At 37.1% G+C, this 22,645-nt stretch overlaps 2 protein-coding genes across 3 annotated transcripts in view; one reads left to right on the top strand and one right to left on the bottom strand.

The window, feature by feature from the left end:
- Window positions 1-3,710, top strand: part of whrnb (whirlin b) — a 72,026-nt gene extending 68,316 nt beyond the window's left edge. Inside the window, exon 12 of the mRNA XM_053229186.1 lies at window positions 1,306-3,710. Coding sequence (XP_053085161.1) covers window positions 1,306-1,488 — 183 coding nt within the window. The 3' untranslated portion in view covers window positions 1,489-3,710. The remainder of the gene's footprint in view (window positions 1-1,305) is intronic.
- A 1,437-nt stretch (window positions 3,711-5,147) lies between these two features.
- The window catches only part of stxbp1b (syntaxin binding protein 1b), a 29,757-nt gene continuing 12,259 nt past the window's right edge, over window positions 5,148-22,645 (bottom strand). For both annotated transcript variants that reach the window (XM_053228937.1, XM_026931388.3), the window contains 18 exons: window positions 21,049-21,098; window positions 20,805-20,886; window positions 19,551-19,627; window positions 18,397-18,475; window positions 17,396-17,499; window positions 15,215-15,363; window positions 14,132-14,216; window positions 13,832-13,962; window positions 13,606-13,713; window positions 12,516-12,576; window positions 12,365-12,430; window positions 12,069-12,149; window positions 10,578-10,716; window positions 10,278-10,387; window positions 8,480-8,581; window positions 8,284-8,369; window positions 8,050-8,204; window positions 5,148-7,547 (listed from right to left, as the gene is read on the bottom strand). In XM_053228937.1, coding sequence (XP_053084912.1) covers window positions 7,441-7,547; window positions 8,050-8,204; window positions 8,284-8,369; window positions 8,480-8,581; window positions 10,278-10,387; window positions 10,578-10,716; window positions 12,069-12,149; window positions 12,365-12,430; window positions 12,516-12,576; window positions 13,606-13,713; window positions 13,832-13,962; window positions 14,132-14,216; window positions 15,215-15,363; window positions 17,396-17,499; window positions 18,397-18,475; window positions 19,551-19,627; window positions 20,805-20,886; window positions 21,049-21,098 — 1,772 coding nt within the window. In that variant the 3' untranslated portion in view covers window positions 5,148-7,440. The remainder of the gene's footprint in view (window positions 7,548-8,049; window positions 8,205-8,283; window positions 8,370-8,479; window positions 8,582-10,277; window positions 10,388-10,577; window positions 10,717-12,068; window positions 12,150-12,364; window positions 12,431-12,515; window positions 12,577-13,605; window positions 13,714-13,831; window positions 13,963-14,131; window positions 14,217-15,214; window positions 15,364-17,395; window positions 17,500-18,396; window positions 18,476-19,550; window positions 19,628-20,804; window positions 20,887-21,048; window positions 21,099-22,645) is intronic.

Raw genomic sequence — 22,645 nt, 5'->3', positions numbered from 1 at the left:
GCACTTTTCCTGAAATCAAAAGACAGTTTTTATTTGAAAAATTAGCAAATTTTCACCAGCTTGTTCATATTTGAAATATTCTCATTTTGCTTGAAGGTATTGTTAATGAAAAACACAATTATTTAAAATTTTATATATTTTTTCAGAAAAAAATATTGTAGTCTGGCTGTTCAAATTCACATTTCTGTTTAAATCATAGTCAGTTTTAAACTGTTGAATAAATGTTAATCCTGTTTGGCCTGCAACTTAGGCCATGTTTTAAATTTTGGCCCCTTCTGTGATAGAGTTTGACTGCTGTAGAACATTGGAAGGGGTTCTGGCTGGAGTTAGGGGGTCTCCCAGCTTTTGTGCAGGAATGAGTAGTGCATTATGGGACTGCGGGGATGGCAATATGAGTTCACTACCTCTGAGCTCTTCACAGCTAATGAGCGCTGATGAGAGAACAGAGGTGCAGTCATGGAGCTGTCAGGACTGGCCTGCGTCCAACCATCTGTCCATACCTCTCTCTCTCTGTCTCTCTCTCTCTCTCTCTCTCTCTCTCTCTCTCTCTCACTCTCACTCTCTCTCTGCTTGGCTGTCTCTCTGTAGCAGATTGGAGCAGTTCCTCTACTTTGACACAAGGCTGGCTAATGACTTCTCAATACAGGCCGAGGGAACTCACATTTTTCTCCCCTCTCTTACACAGTTTTGAAGAATTGTGCAGTGTGTCTTAAAAAAAAAAGGAAAGAAAAAGAAAAACTTATGGTGTGGCTCATCTTAGTTTCAGTGTCCAGTTCAATTAAATTCAGTGCATTTCAGTTTGAATAGAATTCAGTTAAATTCAGAGTGTTTAATTGCCATTTCAAACAGTGCATCCAGTTGTACTGTATATGTTAATATAAGTTTGTAAAAAAATTAAAAATGCAAAACATGAAACTAGAACTGTAAAATAACTAAGCAATTTAAAAACTATTCTAAATTAAAATAAATAAATCAATAATTGAAAATGTTAAATCTAATAATAATAATAATAATAATAATAATAATAACAAATGTATCATTAAAAAAAATAAATATATAATTTCAAAAAATAAATTTCAAATAAATTCAAATATTTTAAAGTTTGTTAACTTGGAAAATATTAATGTAAAGGAACTGTAAAAGAATTAAACCATTACAAATATCATTTTAAAATAAATCAGAATAAATCAAAATAGAATTAAAGGTTAAAACTATAAATAACTAAATAAAAACAATAAGTAAAATAATTTAAAAGTAATTATTTTATTCTCTCTCTCTCTCTCTCTCTCTCTCTCTCTCTCTCAGAAAGGGGGCTCGGCTCATCTATGTGGGCAGTTGCGGGTAGGTCAGGTGATCCTGGAGGTCAACGGCATGTCTCTCAAAGGCATGGAGCATCGAGACGCTGCACGTGTCATTGCCGAGGCCTTTAAGACCAAAGAGAAGGACTACATTGACTTCCTGATCGCCGACTTTAATGTTGCCCTATAAAAGGTGACAGAAACATTACATAAAGCTAAGCAGACATTGCACCTTAATGAACGTGGACACAGGTGGACAATAAGGACATATACAGGAGGACTTGGCCAAGCTGGAGTCCCGCAAGTAAAAAAATATCCTTCATCTTGCCCGATCACATTGCCTGCTTATTAAACAGACTTTTTTCAGGGTCACAGAAATGAGGTCCTGCTTTGCTTTCATTTTGTATTTGTGTCCCACCAGGCATCCAGGATTTGTTCGTGTTTATGAGGTAGGCTATGATAATGGGACAAGCGCTGAGGTTTTAGGTTGATTATTAAAATCCATCTCGTGAAGCAGCAGGAAAATGAAAGCTTGAAATGACTTGTCTCTGCCCCGTGCTCAAGGACATCCCAGTGCAGACCAGAGATAGATGGAGAGAGCTAATGGATAGTGCTTAAAAACCACTTTGTCTGAGTATGAGCAATATGGATGGCTGGTGGCTTGCCCTCATTTCACTCTCTGTCCCATATTTTAAATAATGATGGGGACTTTATAGCACTTTGGATGCTGCTGTCTAAATGGCAAAACAAAGCTAGGCTTAAGAAAAGCTGAAGAAGACTGTTAGCTTGAATATCATTTCTCATGCAGCCCCAACAACTAATCTGATGCACAAATCACATATCATAACCTAATACTTAGAAGTGATTAATGTGTACTGCTCTAGAAAAATGGTACAGCATACATATTTAAAGGAACATTTTGTAATGTTTAGAGCCCTCTGCTGTCTGAGAGGTGAACTGCAATTGCAATGTAAACATTTACGGACCTTTACTATTTGCCCAAAACGGCCCCTCTATTGTAGCTGGGGCGGGGCTTATTTCTGGGTCAGATAAAAGTTAACAAAAGTCTGAAATTAAGAAACAATCTATTGCATAGAAACTTTGGAAATGACAGTTTTTCTGATGTATCTTTGAAATTATTGGTATATTACAGGTCTGTATGCACTTTCATACACTATAAACTGCACCTTTATGGGAAGCAATGTTAGAAATGTGCGTGATGTGAAAAACAGTGCCAAAGATATTGACGCAGCGGTATATTAATAAGCAACATATCTAGTCTTGATGATGAATATTCCCAGGCTAGCCCTGTGTCCAGTGAGGACTCTGAAGCACTGTATGGAAGTGACGGCCTGGTGTTTGTGCACTTTAAGGAGTACCATTAAGGGGCGTTTCTACTGAAAGACAGGTTAGCCCATTGGGTAAAGGAAGTGATTGTGCAAGCGTAGTTGAACGCAGGTCAAGAGACGACTTCTTCCATCTTCTCTGTTTACCTTCACCAGAGTTTAATATTGCTTCATCACAGCCCATAGTGGTGAGTTTGAGTGATTCTCACCCTCAATAGAGAACAATATCAGAATGTTGAGTGATTTTTCATCCTCAGTGAAGCAGCACAATGGGCAATATTTATGAGTGCTGTATGTTATTGTTTGGCATTTACATTATCAGGATATGTTCGAAATCTTCATGAGGACTTTCCCAAAGAAACCATGTAACAGTGGTTCTGTGACTTAGTTGAGAATGACAAGACCATATTGTTTTGCGGGAATGGGAACGTGGGTGAACGTGACATAATGGGGACATTTTATAGCCTTTGGTCATGAGGTGACAACTTTGCCATTCAACAAGGAAATAAGCGAATGGCGAAACTCCGCTAGTTAAGTAAAGAGCCCGGCGGCCCTCCATTAGTCATAGAATAATGCTTGCGTACATCTTCCTTTTTAATTTACAAACAATATTTTGAATATTTTGGCAGTGCACACAAACAGACAAACATACAGTCTGTTTAGCCACCAGTTTGATCAGTAAATGAAAGAAAAAAATTATAATAAGAGGAAACGCTTGCAGTGTGATTCAATACTCGATTTCTTCCTCTCTTCTCCTCTTACCCTTTCTAGCCCTAGCTCTTATTTATCTCTAACAATCATTAATTAGCCTCAAAGGCTTTGCCATGCTGCTCAAAGTAATGACAGATCTATTTTTAGAATGATTTCTGATGAGATGATAGGATTATTGAGATGTTTATAACAGTATTTTTGACATCAGATATATAATTCACTTAGAATAATGATTTAGTTTTGTTGATATAAATGCATGTCATATCCCCCAAATAGCCCTATATAAACATGCAGAGCATTACTGAAGCTGTGTGTGTGAGTGTGTGTGTGTGTGTGTGTGTGTGTGTGTGTGTGTGTGTATATATATATATATATATATATATATATATATATATATATATATATATATATATATATATATATATATATATACACATACACACACATATCTCGATTTTAATTACCTTAATTATGTCTTTTGTATTTACAGGTATGATATCATGTTATGATATCATGATTTCAATAGCTTTATCGAAACATGATCCTGGTTCATGGATGTAATTAAAACTTTATCTAATAGGGTAGAATTGTCTCATCATGCGCACAGTGCAATCTATTAAATAGATGATCTCCTGCTTTTTTTTTTTTGCAATGTTTGACTCAAACTTAAAAGAAGGTTGAGTAAAATAGTTAATTCAGTGCTCAGCGCTGTTTGTGGGATGTAGGTGATATTATAACTGATTTGGCTTTAAGAATATTAGGCTTTAGTTTCTGATCTGGCAATGCAGTAATAGATGTGCAGTTAGATTCAATATTCTACTGTTGCTTGAAATGTTCATGAATTATGGCACTTTGCAAACATGAATTAAAGGATTTAATACCTAACCAACTGAGGTTTGTGATTTATATTTGAATTATTATTATTATTATTATTATTATTATTATTATTATTATTGTTATTATGCTTTGTAGAATTAGCCCAGAATGTTAACTCTCAATGGACTGCCATCCCATCCAGGGTGTATTCCCACCTCACACCCAGTGTACCCAGGATAGGCTCTGGATCCACAGTGACTCTGACATGGATAAAGCGCATACTCAGAGTTAGTGAGTGAGTGAGTGTTGGCTCTAAGTGTTTTTGCTCAGGTCAGGATGGGGGTTTTGGCGCCCTCGTGAGTCTAAATGTGGGTAAGAGCAATTGGACTACACTGCTGTTTCCACTAACGAACAGAGAGAGAGAGAGAGAGAGAGAGAGAGAGAGAGAGAGAGAGAGATTAAGCCTTGCAACACTGTCTTTAGTGAGGTATTTCCACTGATTTATTTATACCTTACCCTAATCCTAGGCAGACCTTAACCCTAGCTCAGCCCTAACTGTAAGCAAGCCCAAGCCCAAACCTGTAGCCCACCCCCTACCCAAACCCCAATCCTAATCTTTATCATTATAACTATTATCCTAACTCGAACCTAATCATACCACTAGGAAAAGTCTAACCAAACCTGTCTATCCCAACCATAACCCTATTCTACCCTACCGTAGCCTAATATTTAAAAAGCCCAACCCTAACCGAAAGCCTAAACCTAACCATAGTCCAACCATTAGTCTTGGCAAACCTTAAACTTAGCTTAACCCTAATCAAGCTCAACACCCATGAAGAAATCTTTTGGATCTTGTTTTTCCCTATCCCCAAACAAAAGCTTACTTATTCCTTTTCATTTCTGGAAAAAAAAGTACATTTCTTTCATAGTATCTTTCATGTATTCGTCTCATTATAGGGACATTTACTGTTCACAAACAATGAAAAACATATCCACACACAGACACACACCTTTTTATTAGACATCAGTACCACATTTGCTTTGAGAAGATATACTCAATATACATGAATAAGATATATTTCCTTACAGCCTTTGTGTACAGATAATTATTCATAATTGAATTCACGATTAAGTCGTAATTTACAGTCCCATTTTTGGGTTAAATAAATAATGACAGTATCAACAAAAGAGAAAGCAGATCATGTGACAGACATTTGAGGAAGAGAACTAAACTAGAGCAAATAAGAAACAAACTTTCAACAAACACGATCACAGAAGATTAATAATGTGTTAAATGTAAGAATTGAAACGGACAATAGAATAGAAACACAATGCAGCACATCATTTAACATTGTCACACAATATACAAGACAGGTAGTGGAGACCGCAAAAATGATAATATAACTCACAATCCTGAACCTGAAGCTTTAAGAAGAAATCGAAAGAAATGAACTAAAGGTGTATCCTAAGAAATTCACCATAATAAATAACTAATTATGAAACAATTCTGTTTATACTGACTAAAAATCTGAATTTTTTCTCAGATAGTTAAAAATCTAATATGTTCTAAGAATTCCAAATTGTTTTTAGTTAATTAAATCATATTTCACGTGTTTTTCTTCATATACTGAATCATGTAGGGGCCCAAAATTCACCAATTTAATTCAAAACTATTCTATAAATTATATAATTTGACAATACTAGACATCTACTCATGTTACTCATCTACTCAGTAACTCAACTGATGCACGATTGCTCACTTCATCACACTGTTATATTTAGCTGAATTGTTATATTGAGATAAAAGTGGAGGTAGTATTGATTCACCCTACATGATGAGTTATGTAACTGTATGAAACACATCGAGAGGCAGATCTAAACTGTCCAATTTGCCTTTGAGAGATTTTTTTATACACAGCCATATTACAGATATATTTAATAAATGATCAGATTTAAACTTCAGGAAGAAAAAAAAAAGAAATGTCAGATATCAAGCATGAGTGTATGAGTTTCTGCACCTCTGTACCTATAAACACAGGAGTTTTAATTAAAGTCTACTGCAGACCTGATCATCAGAACCAGCAGGAATATATCTCTCTGATGTTCTTAAAGAAAATCTACAGAAGCTGTAAAAAAACACCATTTTGAACTTTGTATTGTATTCTAAACTGGAATGTCTGTGGAATATTTTGATGAACATAACTGAATTGTAATTATTATTTATGTCCCCAGCAGGGAGTGAGTCTTGTGGGAGTGAGGGAGAGGGATGGAAATTTATACCTCTTTTCCACTGACGTAGTGCTGGAGTTTGTTTGCTTTTTAAAAGACAATCCACCCTGAATGACGTTCATCCATGATGTATTTAATGAAATTCTGAATTTTTTTTAATTTACTTTCATGTTGGTTAATTGTTTCTTACATTACCCACAATGCCGTTTGACTACATGTGGTGCAGTGGTGCAGTGGGATGAATGCTGCATTCAACTAAACCAACCAAACCGAAACCCAGGATGGTCTCCTCAGCCCCAAGTTCAGGCCATGACATCGTATCACCATGTCTGCTCACAGCATCAACAGTAAACAAAATAGCACTTTTTTAAATTTTCAATGAATTATATTGTATATCCAAGTATTTGCCTTAGATCAATCAATATACAGACATATTCACTGGTTAAATCTATAACGCTGACTATAGAGTTTGCTGTTTCGAGGAGGTAAATACATCCCTCGTCACACTTAACTTACTACATTGTTGCTAACAAAAGACAAATAATGGAGGCGTCTATGATTCTTTCCCATTTTGTAGCTTGAATTCACAGAATTATGCAGTTCTGGATTCTCCCTTGCTGGATCTCTACCTTAAGAGGGTGATGCAGCGATGCTTTGTTCCTTTAGTCTGTCCAGCTCTCTCACTTTCTTATCTGTATGCTCTGCTCAGCTTCCAAAGCTTCAAATTTCATGCTAATACCATCATCAATGCCATCACGCTCATCATCTTGTAGGACTCTAACTAGCTGAGCTGAGTTTCAGGCACAACTCAGGGCAAATCTGTCAAATATCTGCATTGCGCTCTGGCACTACATTGGATTTCTCATTAATATGACCTTGAACGTGACTGGAAAATGGTGAGTGAGAAAAAAAAAACCTGTTGCACTTTTTTTTTTGGACAAAATTACGTGCCAGCACCATGTCAGTGAATAAGGGCTAATAAAGGATCAGGGGACTCACAGACTGCACTGCTTCTGAGGGATGGACACTCACAAAGTGTCTCAGTCTTCAGCAGTGACCTGGTCCTCCGGAGCTGCATTAGGGTCCAGGAAGTCCGGGTGCTGCAGGTCCTTTAAGTACTTATTGGGGGTGATAGTGTGTGTAGAACCTGTGAAGACAGAAAGGTTGCATGATGCTTAAACTCCAAGGTTCATAGTGTGCGGCTGTTTCACATAGTGTCAGTGCTGCTAAACTGAATTGGTACTGCTTCACCTCCTATTACAGGGATGAGGGATGAGGGAACAACTGTCTATAGCTGCTATAAAAAAAAAATTGCTGAGCAATAAAAATGAACTGTTTTCCACAAAACTACTGCTCCAGTCTTGAATTCTAGTAAATAAAAATATCAGCCAGAACAATGCTTCTCTTGCCAAGACATTCACTCTTACCCTTTTCCTTACAGAGCTCTTACATCGTGCATATCATAAAGGCAGATAGGAGCACTTGAGAAATATAGGGATTTGAAATGAACTGCTGTTATGCTCGGTCACAGAAAGGAACAGGACCATCTCATTGCTATTTAGTTTAGCAGTAGTTCTTGACATTTTAAGTTCAGAGAGCATACAGGTGTCATATTCACTCGAGCATTGAGTCTCCACTACCGAGCTCACCAATAAGAGCCTCCCATTTGCCGTTGGCCTGCGTGACCTCGTAGGCACAGCGCATTTCGCTGTAGGTCACGCCCCCAATGATGAAGACAATGACCCGAGGACCTGTTCGCATTTCTCCTGGGCTTTTATTCTTGTGCCAGTTTCCATACCGTGCACTGCAGTGAGAGGAGGATAGCATCAGAAAAAAGTGTGTTTCTGTGGTTCTATGTGTATATGAGTGTAATTTAATCTTACCTGGTAGCTGTTGTGGTTTTGCACAAGGCTGTACGTGTAGAGATGTATGGATATTGCTTCGGATCCAGTTTATCTTCAATAGCATCCTTTAATAATGGTTGAACATTTTTAAAAATGGGGCATGGAAATGTTGAAAGAAATGATGGTTTTTAAATCATGTTTCAAATTTGTGAGGTTGCAGAACAAGAAGATGTACCTCCATGATGTCTTTCACCATAGGAGTCCATCTGGAGAGCTGGTAGGTCTGCTCACTGATTCTTTCCTTACGATCAGCTTTCTTCTTTCGTGTGGTGGATTGCTAAAAAAAAACAAAACAATGAGATGCAGTGATGGTAGTGCCTTTGTAAGCCCTTAGTGCTGGGCAAAGCAAACTATACATATAAAGATGTTATATACTGGACTATGGTGTGTTGCGTACCAGATTTATTACTTTGTCGTACTTTACATTAACCACATGTACTTGGCTGTCTGCTTTTTGGGTCTTTTTGTTTCTTTTGTTTTTTTTGAATTTTGGTAAAATAATTTTCCACAAGATGATATAAGAAGATATGTAAGGAGTGTTTTATTCCTCTTATACCACAGCAATTTGTTGACGCTAACAATCTTATATTTATTAAAGAATGACACATCATACTTTTTATCCATTTATAGTTCAATGACGTAACATTAATAACATTTAATGTGGAAAATTTTGTGTTGGAAGACTTGAAAGAAAAGCTTCTGAGTGTTAAGAAGCGCTGACACTGGAGACTGCTTCAAAAATGCTGAAGAAACATCTTAGAGAAAACTACACCACATCGACAATTTCACACACTATACAAGTCCCTGTGTAAACTGTTACTATAGAAATGATGACGTATTAGAACAAGCACAATAATATAAACCTGTGATTAGCCTTAGAGCCGAAACTACTGTCAGAGCTGCTGTGGTGAAAAAACAAAAGCAAACAAACATAAAAACACCTTCTGACTAATCAATATGGAGGTGTCAGCCGTATACAATAATGTGAAGCGGCAGACTGAACATCTCTTTAAAATCACTTGTCGTAAACCATACAATTCACAGTGTCAGTCTAGCTGACTGTCTTGTTTTTGTAGGTAACAGTTAACTACTGAGTAATAGCATGTAAAGCTAGCTTATTTAATATCGTGTGATACTAGCTAAACACCAGTAAAACCATCTAAACTACTGAGCGTTATGTTTCTCTGTTGCAGTGGTGTAAGTAACACTATCCAGCTTGCTATATTTAATAGCTAATTATCTCTAGCTGTTAGCTAGATAATTATGTTTAGCTAACATACTTAAATTACAACTGCTTGCTCAGTTGCTATCTCATTTGATAGCAAGCAAACGTAGGCTAACTAGCTTTACTGTTTTGGATTATTTTATGACATTTTATTTCAGTCACATTAGCACATAAGCAAGACAGCTTATTATGTGATTCTGTGTGACGTTCATGTTAGTATGGATATTTCAGCCAATAAAACAGTATCTATGACACCCAGGTGGACCATCTTGGTAAGACGGATGACCACGGATACTACACCACAATTAGCCACTTTTGTATGACATCGTCATACTTCTCCATGGCAACAAATATGCTTCCCAGAATACTTGCTGACATTTTACAGGTTGACATGGAAACCTGCCAGCCGGAGATGTTTCAGCCCTGACTGACCTAGATAATCCTTGTGCGTACAAAAGGTATGTAGACAAGTATTTATAAGATGCTGCTGTGTAGCAGCTGTATGTGCACTTGTGGGCATATAATTCCACCTTTAATTCAATTCATTTAATGTGTGCTTTATTGGCATGACATTGGATATTTTTGTATTGCCAAAGCAACATACAACAACAGAGCAAGACAAGTAGGACTTGAACAAAACATAAAGTGAAAAATAGTAATAGAAATACCAAAAAGAAACAGATGCCAAATACATATTTAGCAAAATTTATCTTTTTAATAAAGCTAGAACAGAGTGGGTCAGACTCACTTCTGAGATGATGGGCACTCCCATATGAGCCATGTTTGAGATGATGTCACTGTCCTCTGGAGGGATCTGCGCATGCTGCAGAAGTTTACAAAGGTTCTCCTCAGTTACACCTAACACACACACACACACACACACACACACACATACACGCACACATAGAGAAACAGTGAAAAACACTAACTAGGTATCATGTGGACAATGCCATGCAATTAAAGTTATGACAGTGTGGACTGATGCTCAGTATTACTGACGCCATTCAAACAGGAAATGAGATTTGTAGCCCGGAAATAAGACTCTAACCATTTTTGAGGAAGATGTAGAGGAGAATGATACGGATTTTGTCGAAGATGGTGACATTGGAGTCCAGGAGGATGGGCACAATCGCTCTCATGGGATCTTTGAGCTTCTCTCCTTCTGCATCTGCACCCATGGCCAAGTCCTGTCAGAGATAAATGAGCCAAAAGGTTACAGATGATGTCAAAGACAACAATTCTCAGAGCCTCTATAAGTGCAATCTGGAGCGTTTCTGAATGCGATCTATGTGTCATCCTGAATAGGTCCCTGATTTGTATTTCCACTTCACTGCAGAAAGCATGACTATTACCTGTTACAACAGTTACAACATTTCAGCAATTGTTCTCATTTCATCTGGTTTTACATGGTGCGATTTCAGCCGTCTTTTAACAGACTGTGTAATAACCTGTTCTCTGTGTCAGATTATACAATGATGTTCCTCTATCAGTAGACTTGTAATTAAAGGAAACTATTACATTCCCTTTATGCCATCATTCAGCACGATCCAGATTCTTGCAGAAAATCAAATAAGAAACAGAGTTTTTAGCTGTTCATGGCTGGGAATAAGAAGACAACATGGAATGCCCAGTCTTCAAAGTGAGCTTGAGGTAATAAGGATATTTTTAATCGTCCATTAGCATGTGTGGAAGCTTTTTAATTAATTAATTAAACTTTTATGTTTCACTGTTACAAATACTGTATTTGTAGATTTGCGTAATCCTATTCTTTTAGATGAATGTCACAGCAGAGTTCACTCTAACAAAACTGTAAGAACCTTGCCTTCGGCTGTCTTTGGTCACAGTGCCCCTAATGTCACATAATGTGTTCAGTTCACCAATCTCATCTCACAATTAAAGAATTATTTTACAATGTGTGATTTTTTTTCTGCAACAGCAAAATTGGGCAAAAAAGTGTAAAGATGACTTTTTAAATCTGTTTTTAATCTGCCTGTGGTTCTTTTTTTGTCTCTGAAACTCCAATATTTTTGAGTTCTCAAAAAAATAGTTAAAGCTTGCATTAATCTCTAAATGGCTTTGGAAATTTCTGCAAAACAGAGAACATAGAAGAGTTTTTTTTTTAAACTGGCTGCACAAACATGAAGCAGCTTTTTGCTTTTTTGTCATGCCACTAAAAGTAATTTTAAAAAGTAAAAGCATTCAAAAAGTCTGCTTTGCCTGTCAGACCATAAACATAAAAAAAAAAAAACGCAATTGGTTGTTAGATAAACAAAGGTTTTACATTACATTACATTAGATCGACTACATTACATTACATTACATTTATCTGAACCCAATATTCTTTGTGAAAAAGTTTCTGTGGTGAAAATGTGAGAATTCCTAAATATACGTTTTTCTTTAGTCGTCTGCCTCACGTGCCAGTCGATGGCTTGAGTGTGTGTGCGTGTGTGTGTGTGTATGTGTGTGTGAGAGAGAGAGAGAGAGAGAGAGAGAGAGTGCGTGCGTGTGTGTGTGTGTGTGTGTGTCTCTATAGCTCTACCTGCTCCACACGGCAGAGTTTGTCTACTGTGCCCTGATATTGCTTCATACAGTCTTCTGCCAAGTGCAGGTGAGTAGAGTACTGTAGAAAAGAGACAGAACATCAGACCTGTCTGATTCATCCTGATATTTTACTTCTGCTTGGAGCTTCTGCACATGTGGCTCACTTTCTGCTGTTGTAGGTGGTGCCACATGGATACACTAAAGAGTTTTGCCCTTGTTTCATTGGATAACCTCACCTGGATACTGTAGATTTGTACCTTCTAAGAACAGCTGTTTAGAAGAACACTGCTCTACCTTGCTCAGTTCTTTCTGATACTGCGGCATCTTCTTCAACATCTGGCTCAGCTCCTTTAGGGTGGTCTATAATGCACATAAAAAGTTAAACAAAGTGTGGCAACCAAAAAACAGTGACTGTAAACATATAATAAAGAGTAGCTGGTAGCACCTTCTCTCCTGTGTTCATCTTTTTACTAGAAGAGAACTCCTTTAGTGATTTTGTCACAGCCCTGTGAGTAGGAAATAGAGAGAAAGAATGAGCAGAGGTGGCTCGTCCACAGGGGCTTTTACCCACCATAATATATATCAGTTGTTCTCTATAAGTCGATGTTCCATTGATTTGCTCGCCTTTCTACAGGTGAGATTATGGGGCTGTTTGGATACTGCCCAATTTAACTCCCATAGAGTTATTATTGGAAAAAGTGGTCAAAATTGGAACTGCAGCAAATGCTAATAGAAGCCCACTGGGGCAGGAATCACGCTGCTCCATGCTAAGAGAAGCAGTAGACAGGACAGTTAATGAGAGCATTGCTAGTCCCAGGCCAAATTGTTAGTTTAAAAACAGCTAGTTTGAAATTACTCCACAGCCACTAAGGTCTCATTTTATAGCAAATAATCAAAATTAAATCTACACTTCTGCAAACAAAGGCAAAGTGTAAGTGCAGACAATGTGTCTGTGATGTACAGAACAAATTTTATTGTAAGATATTAAAAAGAAGAAGAAGGAAAGGGGGATTATGGAGTGGATAATATTTGTACATCAGAAATGCGTGTGCACCACGGTGAAAGGTTGAAAAAAAGAAGGAAAATGTGTCTCATTATTTCAGTGCCCAAATTATTTGGGCTAGCTTCATGTCTTTTGTGTGGTTTTTGAGATGTAGTTGGACTGAAAGCTGGCAACATTGGTCAATGATATTAGCCTCACTGATGACAGGAAACACTGCTGTATCGAGCAGTTGAACAAAGGTACATCTAAAACCACTCGAGCTGCTTGACTGTATGCTGGATGATTGTATGTTGTCAACTCTCAGCTGCCTATTATGGGGTTACTCTTAAAATCTACTTGATAGTAGCCTGTAGCATAAGTGTGATAGCCTCTTGAAGTAATTTTGTTTGATGTTATGCCATTATTAATGTTGTCCTGCCCCCAATCTATGGTCATGAGCCGCTGCTGAGAATCAGAGAAATCGTAACATGGACGCTTCATTTATTCCCATTATTCTCCCATCATGCGTTCATGAACCGCCACTCTGACTTACGTGGAGACTTCAGCAATGTGTTTGTGCCTGAGCGTGACCCAGAGGTCATCATCTTCGTCCAGCAACACTTCCTTCATACGAGTGTCTCCTATTCCAGTCGTCTCATATCTGATTCAGAGACACAGCAACATGTGTACTAATCACCTCATTTCTTAGTAAAACAATGACCTGGCCTTGAAGCATTATAAGTGACTTGTAGCATATGAATGAAGCATTATAAGTTTACTTGTAGACATCATTCTCGATGGGCAGCAGGTCATAGGCCATGGCCTGGAAGGTGAGCTCATGTAACACTGGAGAGACAGGATCAAATCCTCTGTCCAAAATCAGCAGCTGTGAGCGGGCCTTATCTGGTCCCTGAGAGATAAAGAGATATAGAAGAGAGATTGTCCACAAGATGAGAGATTGATAGAGTGATGAGATTGAACTGACTCACTTCATTTGTTCCAGCAGAGTTATTTGCATAATGTCGAGTGAATTTGTTCTGGTGGTTTAGATAATCGCTCTTTTAATTTCCCTGACTCACCTCACCCATAGTGGGATCATCAGCTTTGTAGCCATCCAGTTTGTCCTGCAGCATCTGAGCCAGAATGGCATTGTCTTTATACTCTCTGAAAAGTCACACACACGCACACGCGTACACACACACCCAGGCCACCAGTTACAAAAATTGGACACAGTACTGTTATCAAAAACCAATTCGGCTCACTGTGCTGATACAAAAGACATGCGCTGTTTGAATCTGGGTGAAATTAGAAACTTGTTCTTTCTGAATTCAATTTAGATTTTGCAAATATCACAGCTCGCTAGCAAACATGGTTAGCATGCTTCTTAGCAACTAAAGTAAAATGCATACTTCTAGAGAGGTGACATTATTTAAACTAATAAATAACCTAGTTAAAATTAGCATAATGCTGTATTTAAGTAGCTTGCCTTCTTTCATGAGTAGATTATTAACATCAAAATGAGATCAGATCTACCATCTGAACCATCATAGAAACAACATACTCCATTAAACTACCATTACAGGCAGCAAGTGATAACAGGAATGACCTTGTTTGTGGATACAACATTAAATATAACGATAACTGTGTATAATGTATGATCTCATTCTTTAATAGATTAAAAAAGGGATTGTTGACAAATTGTTGAGAAATTGCTGTGATATAAGAGGAATAAAACACTTCAGGGTGTGGTGTTATAAGAAAATAATCACACACTTCTGTTGTTCTGATTGATTGTAGGAGTTCCAGATAAGCTTTCTGCTGTTGTATTAATAAATTGTGGCTTTGGCATAAGCCAGAATACTTTATGTTATTGTACTGTTTATGTTCTTGTACTGAAGGTACCGGTAGGCAAATATAGGCCCAAATGTCTCTGTAATGATAGGATTATGTGACATTTTTGACCTTGTGGTGACATTTGGCTGGAAAACTGGCTTTTTTAAATCTAAAAGAGCCAAAAGGTTTCCTTTTGTTTACTGACATTAAGGTTAGTCTTAGATTTAGGTATAGCACAGCATTAATTAGCAAATTATATCAGTGGACAGTCCTTACAAAAATAATTAACAAACGTGTGTGTGGGTGTGGGTGTTTGTGTGTGTTCTCACCCTCTGTATCTGACAGCTGGATATTCTTTCAGGGTGGCACACAGGGTGGCGATCTGCTCAGCCAAGCGCTCCAGCATCTGGTTTTTTACATCTGCTTTAAATGGGCTATAAAAGTCCTGAAAGGCATTGACTCTGTCCACAGAGAACACCTAGAGAACCACACAGAAAAGTCCATGGATGTGCACATCCTGCATGAATTCTGTCAGCAAATACTTTTAATGTTAAGCAGAGAATCTGAACTGACTCTACAACATTCTTCCTGTTTTTAGAGTGAACTATTAAAGGAGTGTAAAATGACTGTGATTCAAAGATGACAGCGATATTTTGTGCTTAAACATAGATAACACTTTACATTAGTGTTTGACAACTTATAAGAAACTATGCAAGTGAGAATGAATGAGTAGTACAAAAATGACCACTTGAGTCACTACTATTAACTATTAACAAATCTGAGTAATTCCTCAGTATTATAGTATTATATAATAGTCTTTGAAATATCTTTTTCCAAATATTATCAACTGAAGAAGTTATTTATAGATTGTAGATAATGACTGAAGTGTGTCTATGTTCTTCCCAATGTAATAATGAACAATACTGTAAAGTGAAATACATGAAGTAAACTAATAACTAATAACTAGTTGGCTAATAGTTCTCCAGGAGCTCTGTAATTACTGCTTTTTTCATAAAGAACTACCAAACCATTACTTACTTATTAATTAATGAGTAATTACATATTAATCATTAGTAGTTATTCATTAATTCCTGCTTAGTCTCCTGCATAGTTACCTTGAGCTATTGAACAATACTGTAAAGTGTTACAATACTGTGAAAACTGATGTCAGAGAAATGTGAAAAATTGAATACTTCAAGTCAAGTGGGTTTTGAATTGTCATTCCTCTATGTAGCTTGTGCACATTGGAATGAAATGTTGTTCATACTTGGCCATAGATCAAGTATTGGGAACATGGATGACCCCAAACAATACACAAATATAGGCAGGACACAAAATCACTGTTTTGTGATGACCATCTCAGTCTCTGAGTTTGAACCCTGTTGAAAACCTGAGGTCAGAAGTGAAGAGGGCGGCCCACATGCATAAATCTAAGAATATGAAGAAGCTTAAAATGTTGTGCAAGGAAGAGTGGTCTATATACTACCAGACTAGCAGACCTGCCAGCCTTTACACATTTAGAAACTCTACTCTATTTTAACATTGCAATATGCTGCTATGAATTGTCACTCAAAAGAGCAGTCTTCTCTTTTCCCCCAGTTAAAATGGCAGATGAACCAATCAACATAAGAAACTGGAATGACTGACAGTCGCGCACGTGTTTTGAAATCTCCTCCTGAAAGCCCCGTTCTCTTCCCCATCTCACATTTTTTGGCTGGAAAATGATTAAAAACACTGCTCTCTTGTACCGGTTAGCATAGACATGTTCAAACAATGTGGTCAAGCCCATTGCAGTAGAGTGCATATATACATTACACTGGGTTATACAGTAATCACCAAACACTTCACACTTCACACTTCTAGTGTCTACATTTTAGTTCAAATGTGGACACTAGAAAAGATACATGCACATGTTCTTATTAAGAAGTACATTTTTCTACTTTCCTAAAACTTTTTTAGTGTATGCATCTTAACTAAAACAGATGAGTGGCAGCTTTTTTCCTGGTGGTTCCCATAAAAACCTATATATACTGTATGCATACTTCAGTTTCTACCTTAGACAAGTGATTTGTGAATGTACTGCAGTTTTACCCCAACAAACACCTCCCCCCAATCCCCCACTAGGACTACGCCTTATTGCTCTTCGGGGTCATCAGGTTTGTACAAGCTAATCCTCTAATGCAGTAGTAGATTAATGCATGGTCAGTGTTTGGAACAATCTGACCCTCCTTCTCTCTCACACTCTCGTAATACACTGCCCTGTCCCAGGTCACATGACCACAATCTGTCCCACATCTAAGCACTCTCACAGTCCCACTGTCTGTCACAGGCTGGTTTGATGGCAGCGCGTTAGCCAATAGGATGCAGGATTAGGGATGAGTTAGGGCTGGTCATTGCAGCTAGTCGCAGGATTTATTACAGAGGATGACAGCAGAGGATTGAAGAAGAGCCATCTGGAATATTCCATCACGAGATCAGAGCTGCTCCATTCACACTGTGCAGGTGCTAACCTGTGACTCATAGGGCAGGAAGGCGACGTTAATCTCAGTCAGAGTCTTTATCACTTTGGCTGCTCGGGATTTGGTGAGGAGGCTGAACAAAGAGTCTGGGATCGCTGAAAAAAGAACACAAGAAGATCTGATTGAGGATGGAGGATTTAAAAAAAATACCAAAACAGTTGTAATTATGGTGCTTTCTAGAAAAAGCGCTGTATTATTATTCCTCGAACCTCGTTTTCATTTGCTACTCACACTATTATTTCAGCCATGACTCTTTTTTTCTTTCTCTTTCCTTTCTGTGGCTTTCTTCTTTTTTCTCTCTTTTTTTACAGTTTCTTTCTTTTCTTTTTTCTCTTACTCTCTTGCCCATTCTTTCTCTTTCTTTCTTTCTTTCTGTATTTTTTCCATGCATCCCTTTCTTTCAACATTTTGTTCAAACTTTCTTTCATTTGTTCCTTCCTTCCTTCCTTCCTTCTTTCCTACTACAACCTTTCTCTCTGTCTGTCTGTCTGCCTGTCTGCCTGTCTGCCTTTCTTTTTCTTTCTTTCTTTCTTTCTTTCTTTCCTACTTCTACCTGGCTTTTTCCATTTTTCTTCCTTTCTTTCTTTTAAAAATCTCCCTCCACTCCTACCATCACTTTCAGTCCCTTGCAAGCACAGTAGTATCTCCTTAAAGAAATGCCCAGTACAATCAAAGCTGCATGAGAAACCCCATTTGGTGGTAAATATCAGTCACTGTCTCTTGTATGATTTATTCTGACTGCTTAATCATGTGACGTTCATGTATCTTTGAACTCAATATGCGAGCGAGACAAAAAAACTGGGCAAATTTAGCAAACGAATTGATTAACTCTTATTGTTTTCAATTGGATATGTCTTACCTGATATAAAAGAGACAGACATTAAATAATTTCTATCATATCAGGTACAATCAGAGGAGAGGTGAGCTATGAATGCTGACTGAAATTGTACCGCAGATACTGACGAGACATATCAATCCTTTCAGAGACTCACCATCTGTGAAGAAGACATGAGCTCCTCTGTATGATGGGGCACGGGGATCTCTGAAATCATTAATGAGTCCCTCCACAGACTGTAAAAAAGAAAATACCGATTATATACATGATCACAACAAGACGTTCATTGGAATTATGACAATGGAGATGGAATTTACTAGCTACTATTATATAGTAGTGACAAATTAAAGGAAAAACTAATAAGTATTAAGGTGTTGGGACACAACGAGCTGCCAGAACAGCTTCAAGGGATGTACACATTCTTCCAGAAGACATTTTGGTGTTTTGATTATGGTGGTGGAGAACATTGACTAACACTTTGCTCTAAAATCACTGGAAGGTGATCAACTGTGAAGGCCACAGCATATGAGTTACATCTTTTCTTCAACCCATTCTGTGAGCCCTCATGTCCTGTGGGTTGGGGCGGAGTCATCTTCAAGAAATCAGGACTGTACTGTTCTCTTGGTTATACACACCCACTTGGGAAGAATATGACTCATCTGACTATCACTTTTTTCCACATCTCTACAGGCCAGTGTCTGTACATGTACATTAGACTTTGTAGTGACAGGCTTAAGCACTGAAGCCCAACAATGATATACCTCTCTGTAAAGTTGCTGACAGTCTGATCTCACCCTGCACCGACTTTCTGTCACCTGAAGAACAGTTGTTGTTCTTCACACTTAATAGCATCATGTTCAAACACAATTTCCAACACTGCTTACAGTCTTTCCCATAGATCTAAATGCAGATGTCACTTTAGTCACTGTTCTTATTGAAACACAGCCAGTTCAGCATCTGTGTGACTGAAGACCTGATAATGAATGAGCATGATATGCTTTTATATGCTTAATTGTATCATGTGTGCACCTGTCTGGAAGCAACTTTACTCAGTTATTTAAGATTTTCCTTTAATTTGTCACCCATCAGTCTATACATTGTAATAAAATATAATGCTACCATATACAGTATCTTCTATTTCCACATACAGTTTGTGCATTCAGATGATTATTATATAACAGCCCCAGTAATTGGTAGCTGCTTTGTTTTCTGAGAAGCGTCATCATAACATTAATTGCTGTTAAAGAAACACTAAAATCACAGCCTTTTTATGATGAACTTATTAAAGACGTTGTAACTGATCATAACAACCTCATCCGAGGGGGTTAAAAGATAAATGGACTCCATAGTGGGAAGGGGTTCACGGCGTTTAGTGATGTCCTCAACAACTGCAGCAGAGGAAGAAAAAGAATGAAAATATACTTAATATCACAACTGGGAATAGGGTGTAAATTAGTGTTCCAGAAATACTGCAAGTGTGTATTTGTGTGTCTGTGTTTGTCATTACTCTGTCTTATTCTCTTTGTAGAGAACAAATGCTTACATTTTATGTAAATGTGGACCAAGGAACCAAGGAGATAGAGAGAGAGCTTCTTTCAGTAAGCTTCAAAATTCTGAGTCTACTACCAGAATGTGTTTTTATGCCATTATCACAATTACAGTTTTGGTTAAATGTGTTTATACCACAGTGCTGTTGCTTAAGTCGTATTTGTCACAAGGTGTTGGTTAATTTTCTATAATAGCAGCTGATAGTAGTTCAAATTACAGATTTATATTAGTGTGCTCATTCTAATACGTTATCTATGTCTAGAGATTATAGGCTTGTATGCTGGACACTCCACATAATCTAATAATAAACAGATTTTTAAAAAAAAACATATAATCATTGATATGTTGAAACCTTCTGTAAGGGATGGTTATAGAAGGAGTCTCCAGTTTCAGATTTTGTAAAAGTAACTTTTCCACCACAGGAAAGTCACCTCAGGATAGAGAAATGTACACTTTCCAGTTTCTCGGTAACATGACAAGCTGCATTTTTTAAAATGTCTTATTTAGTTCAAGAGAGAGGGGAAAAAAGAGGAGTTGGTGAGGGAATGCCTATTTATAGCTGTAATAACTCTGAGCTATAATGAGCTATAAAGTGAAACTGGAACTAACTTGTTTCATTTCATTGTCATTCCTAAACATTAAATGCAACTATAAATGGATAAAAAGTAGAACATATTCTTTAACATATGAAAAATTGTTAGCTTTGGCAAGTTCCTGTGGTATAAGAGAAATAAAACACTTCAGGATGTGCTGCTATTGGAAAATAGAGAATCACATTTGGGGTTGTAACAGGAGCTCTGCTTGGAGTCACATAATACCACTTCTTCATTGATTATTTTACAATAACTGCACACCCCAAATGTTTTTTTCCTTCCTTAATAAATTGTGAAATATAAATAGTTCTTGTTAGTGCATCTTAAATTTCAGGCTTTACTGTAAGTCAAATAAATTCTCAGATAAAGGGGCCATACAGTACATGACTGTATAATGTAAAATATGTATAATGTTTGAACTTACTTGTGATTCCTTCAGACATAATATCTGTCATTTTGCAGCAGGATGACAACATTCTCATGCTCAGTTTATCTACCACCAGCACCTGAGACAGAACATTTGCCACAAATAGTTCATTATTACACAGATACCTCACTGTTCAGTACATAACAAATTCACTGTAAGTGACAAATTACATGAGGTGTTTGTACTTGTACAAAAGCATGTTAATTTATTCTTTCCCTTCAGCACTTGAGGAGAAATTTACCTTCCATTCTCCTTTAGTTTTCACCTTCTTGATGACATCGTTCATAATCTCTGCAAGAGGAAAGCACAGTTCTGAGAACACAGGTTGCACATTAACACAGTCTAGCAAAATGACATGAAGTAATAGACAATGTAGGTACATTTATTGAAGAGATACAGTTTTTGAATGGAAAAAGGGAAATGTACCACTATTTTACAATATTTTACACTGTTTTATATTTTGTGTATAAATTACAAAGTAGTAAAAATGTGTCCTGTAATGAAACAGCAATCTAAATGAGGTAAAATGGACAGAAAATATTTTGTTTGGTTTTATGCTGACAGCTTTTAGAGAAGATCTTGAGATAGTTATAAAGGTAAAGGATGGACATACCAGTTATTAAAAAATATTTGTCATATTCAGAAAGGGAGAAGCCAATTTTAGAAATGATATGTTGTTTTCTTCACTATTAATATCTTAATATTATTATTTGTTATAATAAAGTCACATCTATAAAACTAAATGTTGCTGTCAATGAAATCTTTGTAATTTTGTCCTAAGGGTATGCAAACTTTTGCACGCAACCCTACAGCTATGTTCAAACCTTATTCTTATTAAGTTTTATTAGATCTGAAGAGTGTGGTTCATATTTGATGTTCTTTCAGCTTTGCTGTGATTTGGAAAGATGACGAGGGCATGTCAGCCACACTCTAAATATATCAGTGTGTGTGTGTTAAGTGTCTCACACTTGCACATATTGACACACACACCCACAGTCAGGTTCACACTTGCAGTGTGTGAAGTCACATGACTGATATGCCAGCTGTGAGGCAGAACAGAGTCTGAAGTGTGACTGAATCCCAGACTGTTTCTTCTGAGAATACTTGCATATAATGAAGTTTGTCTGATTAGTCTGATTTTAAAGGTGAAGGTTACTTCTACTCTTCTACACTAAATGTGTTTAGCACAGGAGAAAGAATAAGGAAAAATACAGAAGGCCAATATGCTGCTGTGTTAAATTAAAACAGCATAAAATCAAGGCCAGAAATATCGAAACGTCAAGAAAATGGGAAAAACTGATTGCTTAAAATAAACATTACACAAAGTGATTCATTTTTTTCACTCATACCATATAAGTAAATACTTACTAATTTCCTCAAACAAAAATACGATTTTTAAGTAAGTTATTTCAAATTGTGTCTTGTGGTAAGATGGGACCATATTCAGAGTTTTTAGGTTAGGCATACTATGAGCATGTTGCAAAAAAAAGGTACTATATACAAGGAAACACAGTAGGATATTTTAGCCTAAAGCCTGGTTGCATCTGCCAGGAAGTTAAAAATGTCACTAATTGCATGTGCTATTCATTTTGTATATTCTTTTTTGCTCATTTTCAAAAAGACTGTCAATAATTCTGGAGTTCACTGTATTATTGTAAGTGAATGCTTATTAAATGCATCAATATGATATTGAGTATCAGTTATCAGACTGATATTTGATGTCACATCCAAGGCCTCATCAAACTACACCTAGATCACGAACGTGCACTAGTCAGCTGTGGATCATTAAGGACTCTTATTGGAGGAGTATATAAACAATCCACAAACACTCTCACATT

The sequence above is a fragment of the Pangasianodon hypophthalmus genome, chromosome 24 (genome assembly GCF_027358585.1).
Source record: "Pangasianodon hypophthalmus isolate fPanHyp1 chromosome 24, fPanHyp1.pri, whole genome shotgun sequence".
In the NCBI taxonomy this organism is placed as follows: Eukaryota; Metazoa; Chordata; class Actinopteri; order Siluriformes; family Pangasiidae; genus Pangasianodon; species Pangasianodon hypophthalmus.
This window is presented reverse-complemented; position numbering and strand designations above follow the sequence as displayed.